At 38.2% G+C, this 17,003-nt stretch overlaps 1 protein-coding gene across 1 annotated transcript in view; it reads left to right on the top strand.

Moving 5' to 3' along the window:
• Window positions 1–17,003, top strand: part of MYO1D (myosin ID) — a 46,022-nt gene that overhangs the window by 7,877 nt on the left and 21,142 nt on the right. Inside the window, exons 3-5 of the mRNA XM_072414630.1 lie at window positions 15,203–15,411; window positions 15,820–15,913; window positions 16,444–16,609. Of these exons, the coding sequence (XP_072270731.1) occupies window positions 15,203–15,411; window positions 15,820–15,913; window positions 16,444–16,609 (469 nt within the window). The remainder of the gene's footprint in view (window positions 1–15,202; window positions 15,412–15,819; window positions 15,914–16,443; window positions 16,610–17,003) is intronic.

The raw sequence follows: 17,003 nt of genomic DNA, 5'->3' as shown, positions 1-17,003 counted from the left end.
ACAATTGTGCAATTCCTTTATTGACATGTGTATATATAGTTGATAAATCTAAGGAGACTGTAATCTGTCATCCATTCCAGCTGTCAAATGTGTAAAGAAATGTAATGGGTTAGTCAGCCTGCCAACATCCACCCAAAAGTAAAATATACATAAACTCCATCTATCTGGTTGATTGTACTGAGAAATGTTTATCTGGTCTTTCCTTCTCCCTGTAATTACATTTTCTTTTAATAAGCTGAAAGCTCACAGTCAGCAATGACGAAAGTATGAGGTGGAGGAGTGTAGGAACAGTAGATATGGCACTTTTATAAAGAGTCTGTGCTGTGGTATTGTGTTACTGTTGCATGCTCAGATTCGTTAGGATAAGTTGCCATGACAAGTTTTTGCATATGAAAATGAATTCATCTACTGAATAACATATTCTTTTGTTTTATCAGGTGAGGTCATCCTGTATATTGTTCTTGCCCATTTACATTTATTGTTCTACAGGGTTGAAGGCTACGCCGATCAGAAGTGTTATTTAGGTTTTGGTAGTCCTAGGCAAAATAAATTGCCCCTTCTGCTTTGAAGCATCTAACTATCAAGTCCCTGTACCTCAATTTTGGGGTGTGTTTTTTCCCATTATTATGATTTTATTTACCCCTTTTTTATTTATAGCCAGTACCTTTTGCTGCTGTTGAAATTGACCTGGATGGGTGGCGGCAGCTCATACTATAGAGTGTATGTATGAATAGAATATTTGTACAATATTGCAGATGTGCCTTTTGGGGTTTTCCTTCTCGAGCGCCCTGGAGATGGGGGACATGGGCTCTGCGGAAGGAAGGAGGGGGCATTGGTGCTCTGGTGTGAAGTTAGGGTGGGTATTATCGGTGTTAGTGGGGGTCATTGGTCTTCAGTTGATTACTTACCCACTGTGTCCACATTATGTTTCTTGCTGTTGCCTACCTCTGCCAATAGAACATCTTGGTGAGTGTAAGCTCACGGGATATTGGTTTTCATGCTCGTGTTCATGGATTCCATAAAAAACTGCTGGATATAGGATGAGCTTTTCTAAATCTTTGCTTTAACAATAATTTATTTATATGTCCTTCTCACTTATTTGTTGTTTTCATTTTCCGTACAAAGAATGCAGGATTTAATTCATTCAGCTCAAACCTTCCTTTAATAAGTAACTTTACACAAAACATACTATCTCTATAGTCGGATAATTAACATTTCTCCGATAGCAAAGTGCTTTTGCAATATAGGATGTACACAAAGGTCACAAAGGTTTTCAGGTTTATTGCATTATGCTGAATTAAGAAGTTGATCATTATTTTCTGATTTGCAGTAAAGTTGTAGATCAAAGTGCTGAGACTTTGGCTCAGATTGCAACCTGATATGAATATCCTGACACAGTAAGGTGACTGTGATGAAGTGGCAATTAAAATTACTCTTAAGTTTTATTGTTTCCAAGGAGTGTTCCGGGTTTAAGGCAATTCTCAGTTCTTGTGAATTTTACGGATTTAAGCCAGCAACACGTGTTATGAGGGATGGTTTTAGAGAAAATGTGGCCTTGGAAAAATATAAAGTGGGGGCCCTGAATGCACCTCTTCCATTCTGTCACTGAGGGCCCTGGACAATTGCCCAGTTTGTCCTGCCCTAATATATTTAGGCAGCTCAACATCAATTCACATTGATCCCTGCTGCTAAAGGAGATTACTGACTACTGCAGCATAGCGTGACAATAATCCTGTGAAATTATAGGGTTCCTCTAGGACAATGGGGGTTTGTACTTGCATAGTTTTGGCTCACTGAGACCCAATGTAGCTTCCTGCAAGAAGCACATTCTTCCTATTGACTCCCAGTGAAATGGAGCTTTCATACTATTTGTCACCTCTCTCATTGACCACTAATATATGTGGACATCTCTCCTACTGACAATCAGTGAATATTGGTGTTTTCCCATTGAGCACCATTTTGTCTGGAACGCTACTCATCATTAACCACCCATGGAAAAGGACACATGTAGTATATTGACTTCTAATTTATGGAGAGTCCTAATGATGGTCTGTTTAACATGGCACCTCTTCTATTGACCACCATGTGAAATGACCATGTGAAAGTTTCATAAACTGTGTATGTATGTGTGTATGTATAATTTAGCGGGGTTTTGTAAGAGCAGAGAATGTATTCCTCTATAGTAAGTAGGTTTAATACTACTGGTGTAAGGTTTTGGAAAGTAACTTGAACCTCTGGCGAAATCAACAGACTACAACATTAGACTGATTCTGCTGTCAAATAAGCCACCTGTAAAATCTACGAGTCCATTTATGAAGCAGTGAATCTGATATTCACTGAAACGTTCTCTAGTGGAGAATAGTAAATAATTTTTCACCAGGGACTGTTTCACAGCTTCAAATAGACCTAAATAGACCTCCCTGATGTTGATAATAGCTTGATTGCTTTTTCTGTATAGGTAAAATACACCTATAGGGGACAGTTTCCTGTAGATAGTTTGACCTTCTAAGGATCATTTTATTTTTTAGCTTGTATGAATGATTGGTGTCCATGCCATGCATTCAAAGCTCCCTTAGCCTATGAACAGCAATGCCATAAATTCTGAAAAGTTACAAAAGAACAGTTGAAAATTTTCAGAAAATGTTAGCTGGTATCTATTTTTGGTTGCTGCTTGTTCATACTTTAAATATTACAAAGTCACTAGATCATTCATATCCTTTAGTAGTATTCTCTTAGATGCTGTTTGTAAAACACCTGATCTGTCGAAAAATACTGTACGCTGTATGTGTGCATAGCGTTTGGTGTCCAGATGTTCAGAACAAAGGCCTGTTTTACTGCTAACAGTACTGAATATGACAAATATCTAGGAGAGCATTTCCTGCTTTTATCTGTCACATCAAACAACTTCTTAAAAATTGAAAATAATGGTTCCAGACTGTGAAAACTGCTTACACAAGAGTAGAATGGTTTGTTTCAACTTCAGGAGTCCTAATTTACAATAGATTTGGATACTGGTAAATGCTGAATCTGGCAAATGTATGTGTGAACCTGCCTTTACCATGCAGCAGGCAATGAGCATAAGTGGGCAGCCTTATGCCAGCATACAGAGGGTATCTGGTGCTATTCTATAGAAATCACTGATGCCCTTACTGTATGCTGGAAAAGTAGATCAACCCCAACCTCTGTCTCCTCGGGTGTTCAGCACAATGCTGACATGAACCAAGAACTGCTCTGCACTGAGCACTTCCAGGCTGATTTAAAGTTGCTAAAAGACAGAACACTTGGAGGATGCCCCTCTATCCCATCCACTCACCATCTTCAGCAAGGTGTAATGAGATTGTCAACAACAATGGAAGAATGCTGGTTCCAGGTTCAGGAATTCCAGGTTTTTTTCCTTCTTGATCATTTCTAATTATAGCCCTTAGCTGGCAGAATAAAGTCAAACAATTTACAAGCCATGAGTTGTTTTACCCATATGACTGCCATGACAAGTACCACACATCCTTGGTTGTCTATGAGCAGGACAGCCATAAGATGTGGTGCTTGTTCTTCTTTTTCAGAACTCAAAGTTTGCCTTTGAAGCATTTATTTGGTGTATGTTACCCTGTCTGTGTTAGAGATGTTATGAAAGGTTTTCAGGAATTCCTGTACCCTTTCTTCAGCTTGTATCCCAACAGGCATTGTATACACAAAACGAAGGCAATACGTTCCAGTGCTGTTCAAGTAGTACTGATGTTCAATCTACAACTTTGCAGGATAGATGGAAATGCCCTAAAATGCACATTGTGGTGCCATTATTAATGGAAGATACCACAATGCTCTGTACAGTAGTGATGTTGCTTGATCATATCTTGAGCTATTTGGCTGAACACTGGTCAAGAATTTAGAATAAATTGCATTGGTCACACAATTGTAAACTTTTGAGTGTGACAAGTGATCAGATGATAATAGAGCAATGTCAGTCCTAACACAGTTTTCCACTCCACAAAGCAGTACAAGAAATATGCAATATTGTTCCTAGCACTGTCTAGTCATAGAGATCAAAAGCACAGTAAACTACAAACATTATACAATTTCCAGTCCCCAGAGCAGTAATAGAAAACTTCAATACTGGTGTCCTAACACCAATGGTGCAGCTACAGATCCTCTATGAATATCTTAAAGAATATGAATATTATTGGAAAAGTCATATATATCGTGTAACTGATCACCTTTTTAGTCTTGCTTTTCATGGCTTCCATCACGTGATTGTTGGAGCACTTTGTGTTTCCTCATTGTGCTCATTGTGTACATAGCAGCATACTATGACAATGACTCTGGATAGAATGGGATTAGATAGAGCTTTTGTAATATTTTTACACTTGCATAAAAAAAGGTATCCTTTTATGTAAACATGGTAGTGTTTTCTATGTCCCCTAAGTTAATTTTTATCTTTTATTAGATCAATAAGAACAAGTGATGTCTTTTACAATGCCGGTACTTTGTGCTGTTCCTCAGTGCTGTTCATGATTAACTCTGGTTTGACTGGTCATGAAAAAATAAAGTGTGTGCACCCATTACATTCAGCCTCTTCCACTTTTTATTAAATCGTTACCTTTCCTAATACGATGGATCATATTAAAAGTCAGTCAAGTATCGTGTAGACCTCTTTGTGAATATTACAGCTTCAACTCTTCTAAGAAGGTTTTTCACAAGATCTTGGAATGTCCATGATAGTAATGCACTTCTTACAGCAAACAGACCTTGTAAAGGAGTTAGGGTGCTTGAAGTGACAACCACGGATGGTGCCACGTAGAACATAGTAAGCATATCACTATGGTGCTTGGGAAGGAGACCATGTGCGACTCCGAAACATTTATTATTAAAGCAAGATTCCTGTACTCAAAGCGTGCTGGTGACTTTGTCTTCAGAATTTGGAGTATGTCTGTAAAACATTGTACCCATTCAGCCAACTGAGCATTTGTGAGATTAGAATTACAATCCACCCCTAATGTGTTCAGAAGGGTTGAGGTTATAGACAAATGCTCCTAAATCAATGAGAGCAGATGGTCCGTACATACCTTCTCTTTTCTTTTTGTGTACCAGGGTGCATAATAAGACTTAGGAAGACTACAGGCTGCTATCAGATTTGATTTTCAAATCTGGTTTTCCTAAATTATTAACTCAGTTGTTTTACAGCTAATTAGGGCTATGCACGTTGTAGTTGTTATCAAATCTAAAAGAGATTTTATAAGCACATTTCAACATTTACCTTGCTGTGCAAAGTTCAGTATGTGCGTGCAGTGCTAATTGTTACTTTCAGAGTCCTTGAGCCAGTAGCTTTAAAATGCATACAGGGAGATGCATATTTGGGCAAGGTTTCTATTTTTTATCCAGCTTTGGAGTAATATGGCACAACATCTGTTTCTAGCAATATGTTGCTTGCAGTTGGTTGGCACTGGAACACCAGTGGCTGAGTTATGAATCTGCAAGTTTCTAGGAAAGTACCATTGTATGGCATTTTGTAATGGCTAGATATGACTTCATATCATCAGAATCATGTCACACTCCTCACATGCTCTATTGTGGGTTACAGTACCTGTATGAAATATATGTTCATATATAGACTGTTGTTTTTATCTTCTCCCTGACCACCATGCATGTAAAAATCATTAGCGGAGACCAGTAAATAACTTCTGTTTCTTTATTACAGACGGCTGTGTTTTTCTTTAACATGGGCATGAAACATCTTTCTAAACTGTAATTGAAAATGTGATGTTACCCAATATTTTAATGTCTGCTTTTGCAACGGAAAATTAAGATCTGGGCCTCGCTACATTGCTGGGATAATTTGTGTTTTTGGCCTTCTCTGGGCTGTGCCATCTGATGATGTGATGCACATCTTGAAGTGATAGTTGTTTTGGCTGACAATTCCCACTTCAAAGTCAGCGCCACCCCAGACTTCTCCCTTCTGGGCAATCGTTGTTTATGGCACATTGGCATTGTAACCACACACTTAGCCTGCAATTAGCTGATTCCCAAAATAGAGAGGCGATATTGTGCTGCAGGATGGGTGTGTCGGGGTAACCATCCTTTCTCCAGAGTAGATTAGAAGAATGTCTGAAGTCCCAGAAATGACTGGCCAAAGGCATGAAAAAAAAGTAATAAGACAGGAAGAAATCTTCAGCAGATGTATACAAAATAAATACATTCCTGCATTCCAGCAAACATATGGAGTTTTCAGATAAAGTAGGCTTCCATGAAGGAATGGATAATAGTGCAATACCATCAATGATCTAGTGTTAGCATTTGATTCCAAAGCTTTAACTTTAGTTTTGTTTACAACATATTAATAAAAAAAAGTGCAAACCATCTAGCACCACAAATTTTCCTAAACTTCCAGAAATATACATTATTTGTCTGTATATATCGTCCTTATAACACTGTGGTGGAAGTTTACACCAAACATTCACAGCTGTGGCTGGAAAATAACTTCCTGATGGTCACATGTCTGTTCCTGTCTGAAAAAGCTGAGCAACACTTAGACTGCTGTTGAGATTCATTTTTATGATTCTATTTCCAGATTTCACCATAGACTCATTACAATGGAATTTTGACAGATAAAGGTTGAGATAAATTGGCATTATGCAATGTAATTGGCCTCTTGAGGTTTAAATTGCAGCCAATTCTCCAAAATCTCTTGTAAATAAACTTCAAGTGCACCCAGCGTCTTCACAGCAGCAGCCAGGTTGTGTAGTTGACAATAGAGAATTAAATGCCAAGATTAAAAAAAACAGTCATGTTGTCACCTGTAAAATGTGACAGTTCCATGGAGTGATCAGACAGGTAGGGAGGATTATTGCAGAATGGACATAGCATGTCTCTTTCTGCAATAATGGCCTGCCAGATTGAACATTTTTAAAAGTGGAACTTTAGTTCTGCTTTAATTCCATTGGTGTTCTCCATACTATGGTACTCTATTATCATGAGACTTCTATTTTTCACTTCTACAAGTATTTCTTAAAGAAAAGCTCCAACTCGATTCTTCACATGTATCTTTTACATTTGCACACTGCTTTTACACATATCCCACCCAACATGTAATATGACATGATGATAATGATGATAATGATGAGCCTGGAATTAAAAATCTGAATTACATTGAATAAAAAGTGCAGGCCGATAGCTGTACGGCTGTGAAGGAAAGAGGTAGATAATACCGGATGTCCTTCAACCAGGAAATTAGATGGGCTCTAGCCAATTTCCTGTGCTTCCAATACACTCTATGAGAAGCCAACAGTGTACAGTGAAATCAGAGGACTTTCAGTACAGGAGGTAGCCTGTGCAAGACTGAATGTAAGGCTGGAGTTCAGTTTTACCTTTAAAACTCATGTATTGAATGAATTATCATTAGAAAGTTGCTTTTGGGCAAAGCAGCATATGGATAATGCATTGAAAGGTAGACTTATCCTTTAAGGATTGTAAAAGACTGGGTACAGGATGTACTTTAAAACCATGCCACATTGATGTCACATGTCTTAACAGTAACTCAAACCAGTGTCTTGGTGTGTTTATGGAAAAGTTCCTCTCATGCGGTTTCCAGAAGTAGCCCTTCCGTTCCACATCCTCTATGAACTGTTTCCCAGATCAGAACAAGTTCATCCCCGGAGGCAGTTAAAGTGCACCAGACACCTACACACAAATAGGTGGACCTTGGGGACATTCCTGACAACACTGCTGGTTAACATTGGAAGTATTTACATTGGTAAACGATAGGTTGATTGCTTATAACGTGGCTTCTTCTTCTTTCAGTATTTGCCTAGACAGACTTGTTGGCCGGAACGATGCAGAAATACCTCCCAACTCTAGTTTGGCAGCTCAACCTTTGCCTTTCAGGCCCCTGAAGTCTTACACTCCAGGGGAATGGGCATATTTTTGGCAGAAATTTAAGTATGATTGGGGTGGGGTTTGGGTGATCATGGTTGGAGTATGACGTGACCTTATTTTTCATTTCATGTAAGAAGGTATGAAATCTGGTACTTTGAGGCCATGTTCCTATAGTAACAACATCACGTTAACCTGTCCTGAAGAATTAACCCTGAACCTTTCTTCTGAGAAGGAGTTAAAAACTCACTGCCAAACTTCTGTGCAGGATTTCAAGTCTCATGTTTTTTTTTTCCCTGTGGAATAAGCCAACTACACCACAAAAATGTCCTTCTAACTAAAAACACATTGCTGGATCAGAGGGGCTGGGTGGAGCTGTGCACGTGGATTGACATAAATAGATTTTACACATGTATAAAGAAAAGGAGAATGTGTGCTAGTTATTTAATATTTAAACCTGTTCAGGTCCAGACGACTGAAACAACGGTTACTAGAGCAGCCTAGCAGATGCTGCTTATTACGGAGGGCCAAATCATTGTCATAGTTCCTCTAGGCTGTTCTTGTGTGGAGATCAGTATTATGATTGATCAGACAAGTACTTGGCTGTATTACATGTCATCCAGGAAGGGCAAAAAAACACACACAGGCTTCAGCTTTTGGACTGAACCTCTTCATAAAATTGTTTCCAAAGGATATCTGCAGGGATATCCCAAACATAAAGCAAGAGGTAAGAGTAGATATCGGTGAGGGGATAACTCCTCTTAGGGCCATGTCAGGCCCATAGATAACCTCACTTCAAATACAATTGCTTCTCATTTAAATAAATAAGAACAGTTAGGAACAATTTTGTGCACATGGCTGTGGCAGCATTGTACGTTGGCGCTCCCAGGCATACAACTGCAGTTCACTTTGTGCCTGGGAGCGGCCAACCATTGGTTTTCCACCGCAAGTATGAAAGGGAACGCTTATCAACAGAACAAATTTAGTGATTTGATTCCCTCATCTTCTATTGTTTAAACATTTTATATTACCCCTTTACTTTCTATATCATTGCCAGTTGTTCGGGACACATATAGCAACAAAAAGTATAAAAAACATATACATTTTATAATTGTTTTGAATGATTGGATGACCTTAGTAGACAATCTATCTATGCTTATTTCTTTTTCATAATGGCTGCTAAGTCAGGCTACACAAAAGATGTCCTGAAAAGGCCATTTGCTCCCAGAATGGACATTTCAGTTCCGGTGTTTTCTGTCCAGTTTATTTACATGCTCGTCTCTTATAAAAAAAAAAAATAAATAAAATTAGGGACTAAAGTGGCTATATATCACTAGAAGAATAGCAATATCAAATTCCCACTGTTAGGTGATACTGTTCTGACTTCTAGTACAGTGGTCACCAACCTTTTCAGACGCACAGAACACTAAATTGCCCGGCTCCAGACCGCGCCTGATCGGGGAGAACCACCCACTTTCCAATCCAGAGACACAACCTACTCACTGGTGTCATGGTGTCTGGCCAGAGCTGCGGACCACCGGTTGGTGTCTGCTGTTCTAGTGCACTATACACATTTTGTAAATTTTATTATTCTTTGAAAAGTCCTTCGTCATGGTAATGACACCGTTACTAAAATATTAAGCCTCTTATGGGCCCAATACTATCACTTGTGGGGTCTTCAGTCTTGCTGTAATCTTTCATTGAAGTAGTATGGAGCTTACACAAGTCTGACTTTATTTGTCCTCAGTGGCCAGAGGGAGCTGTGAAGGAAATATTAGCATGTACATCAATGTAGGGGGGTCCTTGTATGGCCAGAGAGCGCAGTCAGCTAGGCTGCTGAACTTTTTTGCTGTGTATTATTTATTTGTGAATGTCATTTAATCTTTCAGTGTCCCCATAGTCTCAATCAAAAAACTAAAACAATCAAAAAAATTAAAAACAATGCACAGATTATAACAGATAACTGTTTTATTTGGTCATTGGCTCATGTTTTTATTTACATAAGAAGTCACAGGAGACTGAAAAAGTCTGAGTTAACTTCAACATTATTGGGTGGAAAACTTGAAACCACTTAGAAAGTTTAAAGAGACAATTAAGTTACAACTGAAAAGTACAGCCAAGGAGTGGTTAAGATTTGCAGGAAGAGATGCTGTAGGATGCATTCAATTCAGAACCCATTCCTGTTCTAGATGGGTATAAATATTTTTATATATATATATCAAAAGAAGAAAAACAAGAACCCTGTTCATATTTGTCAAAGGAGTTTCCCACAGATAAGCTTAAGAATTATATATTGCACAGTATGCAGAACCTGTTATGGTTAAAGAGACCCTGTTGCCAGAACATTCAGCCAGAATGCCAGAACATTCATGTATTTTAGGTAATATATATATATATATATATATAATATATATTATTTAACTTATAGGTATAGGCACCCAGAAGCTGTGGGACTTCTGTTCGATGTTACCATCTTAGATATCACTTCCAACAAACTTGGAGCTTTCAAGTTAAGTTATACTCCTATAGAATGCCCCTTAATTCCATTACCTGCAACTACATAAAAGTTTATATTGGGAGGTAAACTAAGGAGCTTGACCAGCACAGATAGTAGTTGGACAGTCTCAGAAAAGTAAAGTAAAATATAGGAAGGAAGTAGTAAGAAGGGAGGGGAATGTGTTTTCAGAATCAATGGACTCAAAGTGCTTTCAGAGTCAAAGGAAATGCTGCTAGTAAGCATTTTAAATTTTTTTCTATGCTCTTACCTGCAGTATTTAAATTTTGGATTTGGATTTGCTTTGTATATGGGTACACATAAAGTTACTTTCCTTTTTAGCATTATCAAGATGTTTGTGTAGGTGTAGGCTGTCATGCCCTACCTATGTTGAAATACCATTGTTTCTTGTTCACCCACCCTTAATTCCTATATTCATCAACAGAACTTTGTGCTTTTTCTTTTCTATCTCTCTCAGCCTGGGGGATATTGTCTGAAAGCAGAAACAAAATTGTAATCGTACTCTAAAGAGTTTTAAAGAAACTGTGTCACTTTAACTATTATTCAGGACAAAGTTACTTTAATAGTCACTTTCTATATCATCTATTAGTCCCTTAGTAGCTCTCCCCTGCCATTTCTTTCTCCATTGCAGCTGCTGCAAACCACCCCATCCTTTTAACTGACTTTCAGTATTCGGGCCTAGTGGCAAATTACTGGCACTTTCACATTTGCATTGCAATTGTGAAAGGCTGTTACTATTGTAAACAATCATCACATAAAGACATTTTGAGATGTTGTAAAATGTGGTCAATTGCTACACTTTATTCTGTAAACAAGTGGTAACAATGTGTTCAGGATCCTGCACGTGCATCAGTTGGGGTGGATTAAGTAGTGTAAAAAAAAAAAAAAACAAATAGAAATATCTAGGTGTCCTAAAGTCCCCCTAGGTACTGATGATAGGATCCATGTATTCTAAGGACAGTATTTTCAATTTCTCTTTAATGATGAACAGATTGTCCCTGGTCTTAGACATTCTCCATTATAGGCATTAGCTGATATTGGCTTTTCTTTATTTCTGTCTAGACAAAAATTGTAAAAAAACTTAACACTTAAAAACTCAGCTGAAATTGTAAAACTTTTTTTTTTTTTGTTGCAAACTTCATATTGCTGGAAAGCCTTTCGTTCCTGTATGGTTCTCATGCAGAGATATCAGATGATATTGCCAACAGCAATACCATTGGTTATCTGAATGAAAAATATTGCATGCTGTATGATGTTTGCCAAGTCAGTAGGGAATTATGCTATGGTTCCATGAGAACAGAGGGGTGTTAAAAATGTGTCTGATACAATAACATTTGAACAAACAGGTATACTAATATTAGTCAGACATACACTGCGCAGGCTCCTACAGCTCAGCTTCTAGCATGGCCTCCATGGGGACTAATCTTGGGGAAAGAAGCTGATGACAATTCTTGCCTGGTCTTGTCACAGTGGAAAGACGGCTTCTAAATAACAATAACAGCGGCATGTGATACCCATGAGCCATCATCCTGTATCTAGGATATTACTGGAAGACAGAAGGCTGTGATTGTTTTATGGAACACGGTCTTCCCATAACTTGCATGTTAACTTCCATGAATCACAGATTATGCTTTACCAGAAAGAATGTGCAGTAACTCTTTGCAACTAATCAGCAGTCCTCTGTTGGACTGGTAAACACAGCCATTTTCTTTTTAATTCCAATGGATCGAAGTAATTTCATAATAAAATGACATATGTATAAATGATTGACTACATCTGACCGTGATATCAGTTGTTTTCTCCCAAGTTCTGATTAGATGGGAAGAATATTGTACACGTGTGTGCAGTGTTTTGAGGCTTTGGAGAATCAGTTGATCGGACCAATGCTAAACAATGCAAATATACACATTTGCACTCCTTAGTAGAACTAAAAGGTGATTTTTATTTTTCCTGCTTTGTGTCGTTTCTGTTTACATTGACCAAACAAGCCCAATGATGACTAAAACATAACATTGCAGACATGAATTTTGTTACAGAACTTGTAACAAGTTGATTGTTACCAAATTTATGATGAGCCTTTGTCAAGTTTAGGTGGCTTGGTTAAATATTTTGGATGGATCGGGTCAGCGGAATGTAGATTTCTGCATCAGACTTACCAGGTATGTACTTTTGGAACTTGTTTTTCCCTCCCCTGTTCTGTGTGAGCAGTCAAAGCTAATACCCTGAATTTCCATGTATAAAGGAACATACCCAGTCACCTCTGTCATGCCCAAAGCCCATAGCCTGGAAATGAAAGGAAGTAAAAGTAAAAGCTGTTAGGGTGGGTAAGATTAAGCAAACCATTGCTTTATCTTGGGTGGGCAAAGCTCAGGTTTTCTTTAGACCTTCCTGCAGGTTACATTGAAGCTGAGCAATACAGCCAGGTCTAAGGCCCTTCCCTGTATTTTATTGGACAATAAAGGAGAAGCATCACACATGATTAGATTATGATTAATATAATGTTTGCTCAATTCAGATGCCTATTGCAAAAATAACGCATCTATACAGCTGTCCACTGATGTTTTATGATTCATTCTTCAGGATCATTAAACAGGGATCGCTGTTGTTTCCAAATGAGGGACAGCAAAATAAACACTATTTGTCCTATTCATTCCTACTGACATCATCATTGCCAATGACTATAATTGAGAATCTGTACACGTTGTAAGTGTTGATGTTGTACAGTTGAGAACTGATAATTGGTGAACTTAGCCCTTCCACCACCATGATGCTACCTATGATCTTTGTAAATTATATAAAATATCCAGCTCATGGACCAACACAAGCATCCCAGCATCTTTGTACAGTACTATATGATGGTGTGAATACTCAGCCGATTAGATCAAATCCTGGCACAATGTGCAGCAACTGTGCAGACTCATTCCAGGGAGGCGAGGGTGTTCAGGTTTTGAAATCTTGAGCGATTGACATCCTCCCCTACCACACCCCAGAACAGGATGGGATAGTCTGTAGACTCAGCCATGATCCGATAGTGCTTACACAATCAAGTGTTATTCCAAAAACCTGTCTTTTAACCCTCTGGTATGCCTCTGCTCATGTCAGATTCTAATTTTACACTAACATAAACTTTGCAAAGGTTTTACAAATTCCTGACTGCTTCACTTTGAGAACGGGTAAAGAAGTCAGGTTCTCTTTAAATAAAACCTGTCCTGATGTAAACCTGTCCCCAAATCCTTAAGAAGAAGCAGCCGGTCCCCCCCCACATGTTGCATAAGTTCTGGTTATGTCACCTGCAGTGACTTTTAATACTTCAGTACCTAAAGGATAGTATACAGGTTGTAAATTAAAGGCCGGTAGCTTCCACTCGAGGCTTGTAACGAATTCAGCTTAAAGACTTATTTCCTTTAAGAACACAATGTTTGCAATTATAACAGGCTAAGCTAACCTGTCTTCATAGATGTTGGGATTCCAGCGCCAGGCCAGTGGAGATCCAAGAAGTTGTCAGCGCCTAAAGTTAGGTCCTCTTGCTTCTTCCAGCTCTCCCGCTGGTGCTGGGCCTCTCTGGATGTTCTCCTGCTGACTTTTAGTTATAAAGAGGCATTATATAAAATTTGGGAAAGGAAACCTGACCTATTTATAGCTGGTGCTTCAAGTTTATTTCCAGCTCTCTTCCGTTTAACCACCCAGCAGTGTAGAGACTTCCATGCATTTTATTCTGGGTCACAATTACAAGCTTGTTAGGACTCTTTTATAGTTACACAATGAGTTGTGGAATTCCCTGATCATGTAAGAGAATAAGTTTGCAGTCCAAGTTCAGGCATCTGAGCTGAATTTTATATATTTTTTTAATATTACTAAAGGATTCAGTGCTTGATCCTCATGTCCAGATTTCTCCGTGACTGATAAACATAAAATGTGGAACAATGACTACATAAATTTTTTTTTCTACCTATACTCCAATAAAATCTGTTTTCCATAAATATAAAGTCTATAGAAACATTGAATCTCTTGTTTCCTACTCCTTTTTTTTAATAGTTCCTAATTGGGGCCTTAGATGATGGATGGTCTAGGAAGCAGAACTCCCCATTGGTTTGGTTATTTACAGACATAGAGGGTGAGGTGGTGGCTTGTTTTTGCTGTGTCTCCCTCCTGGTGAGACAAGACAAGAAAATGTATTCCTTCCCAATAGGGACACAAACAACAAAAACCTAAGAGGTTCTATAGCTTCCTTTCATTTGTATATGTATTGCTGTGTGCCCTCTTCCCTGATTCTCTGTCTTGGTTATTGTTTTCACTGGGACAGGAGGAAAGTGAAAACCTCCCCAACCAGTATTCTGGCAGCTGTTCAAACCCTTCCTTTTCTATCTAAAGCAAACAAACATTTTGTCTGGAGTTCTGCTTTAAGTTCACACCATTCTGTATATTTAAACAGAATATTTAAGTAAATGAAACTCAAAGATGATAAGTTTTTATCATTATTCTATCCACTTGATCTCTAGGCTCTGTAAAACGTCTAAAGTCACTCACTTGTGTAAAGGTAAACTTTCCTGTACACATGCTGGGTGCAGTTTTTCAACTTTTATCAATTATTATGGCTCCCTCTTGTGACGGGATTTGATACTGTATTTGGTACTAGTGTTTAAAACAGGTTGTTCCAGTTAGCCATTATATACTGTATTATTTAATATTGCTGACAGTTTTGATTTCTGAATGGAGTTTTCTTTTATTTGTTGTGTGTCTGATTTTTTTGCTGCTTATTTTAATTAGTTTTTCAATATGTAGTAAAAAGAAAAGGACCTAATGTCACTTGGTCTTTTGTTTCAGGTTTGAAAAGGGAAGAATCTACACATTTATTGGGGAAGTGGTGGTCTCGGTGAACCCCTACAAGAACCTTCCAATCTATGGGAAAGATGTGATAGAACAGTATAAAGGGAGAGAGTTATATGAGCGACCCCCACACCTCTTCTCCATCGCTGATGCCGCTTACAAGGCCATGAAGAGACGATGTAAAGACACCTGTATAGTGATATCAGGTAATATTTTGTGTATTTGGAGAGGTTTCCTTTCACTTTCTGTTGGGTCTACAGGGCAGGAAGTAAAGAAAAATCTCCCGAGTAGGACACAGAAGGCAAACAGACAAAATCCTTTAATATATATTTAAAACCTTACTAAAAATGTGGCTTAAACTCCTCTTTTATTGTGTATGCATCATTAATCCACTAGGGTTTCAGGGTCCAAATTAGAACATTGTTTAGAACTACACTGGATAGACAATAATAAAATATATAAGTAGGCTGCAGGCACACTTACATGATGCTTCCTTCACATAAGTTTTGTATCTATCACTTTGCTTTGCAGAGAATATTTAGTAACTTATGCACCTCCACTTGTGTTTCAGTATCCTTTTCCCTGTCCTCTTATAAATTTCTTCTTTGTTGCAGGTGAGAGTGGTGCTGGTAAGACGGAAGCCAGTAAATACATTATGCAGTACATAGCCGCCATCACCAATCCCAGCCAGAGGGCCGAAGTTGAGAGGTAAGACCCAAAGGACCAATTCCAGGGAAATAAGACTAACTAAATATAAATTGTTTGTGTTCCAGCCTTGAAATATAGTACAATGAGCTTGAAAAAATATTAGTTGTTTGAGAAGGGTTGTGTCACCTCTACCTGCCATCTGTCTTTTATTGTATAATAATGTGTAACTTGTGTACACCTGCAGTAATGCTATACACTGGCCATTTTCGCAGAGTATTTGTTTAGTCCTGAAATGGCTGCTATGTGTGCAGTTCATGGAGCTCATTAGCTTAAGCTGAAAACTCATAGTTGAAAATGTCTGTAGTACTTTACCTATATAAATTATGGGAAATAAACTTAACCCAAAACCATTATAATATCATTCTAATACTTTACCAAGAGATTGGTTAAAAGAAGTGCAGAGTGATTTATATCACTGCTTGGTAACTGTTTACTATTTAGATGTATTTTTTCCACATCTAGTCTTACACTTTCCATAGGAAGTCAGTTTCTTTCTGTATTAATGTTGTGGTGTCTTGTTCTTGTTTCAGGGTGAAGAACATGCTGCTTAAGTCTAACTGTGTCTTAGAGACCTTCGGCAACGCCAAGACAAATAGAAATGACAACTCCAGCCGGTTTGGAAAGTACATGGACATTAACTTTGACTTCAAAGGCGATCCCATTGGTGGTCACATTAATAACTACCTATTAGAGAAGGTGAGAATAAATGGTGGCTATAAACGCAATGGAATGCTCATTACAGGTCCAAGTGACCGCATCTGTGAAAATCACTTCTGACACACTGATACACAGCAGTCCAGCCACTGCTCCTTCCTCTACCTCTGCTGGCAAAAATACCCCAATCTTTAAGTTATGGTCTGGCATGGCATGCCACAGTGCTATCACATGATATAGAGTCACCACTGAGACTCTTAACACCAGATAAAGGCTTGGTGGGGGACAGCTGGAAAGATAAATATCAATGGGTCAAAGCTTGGTTCACAAATTTAGTCACTTTGCCCCGAACATATTAATAATAATAATAATAATAATAATAATAATCATAATAATAATAGAGTTTTTGGCTACAATGGATGATTTTTTTAAAAAA

Source organism: Pyxicephalus adspersus, chromosome 6 (assembly GCF_032062135.1).
Source record: "Pyxicephalus adspersus chromosome 6, UCB_Pads_2.0, whole genome shotgun sequence".
Classification (NCBI taxonomy): domain Eukaryota; kingdom Metazoa; phylum Chordata; class Amphibia; order Anura; family Pyxicephalidae; genus Pyxicephalus; species Pyxicephalus adspersus.
The sequence above is the reverse complement of the archived record's forward strand: the minus strand, read 5'-3'. Positions and strand labels throughout refer to the sequence as shown.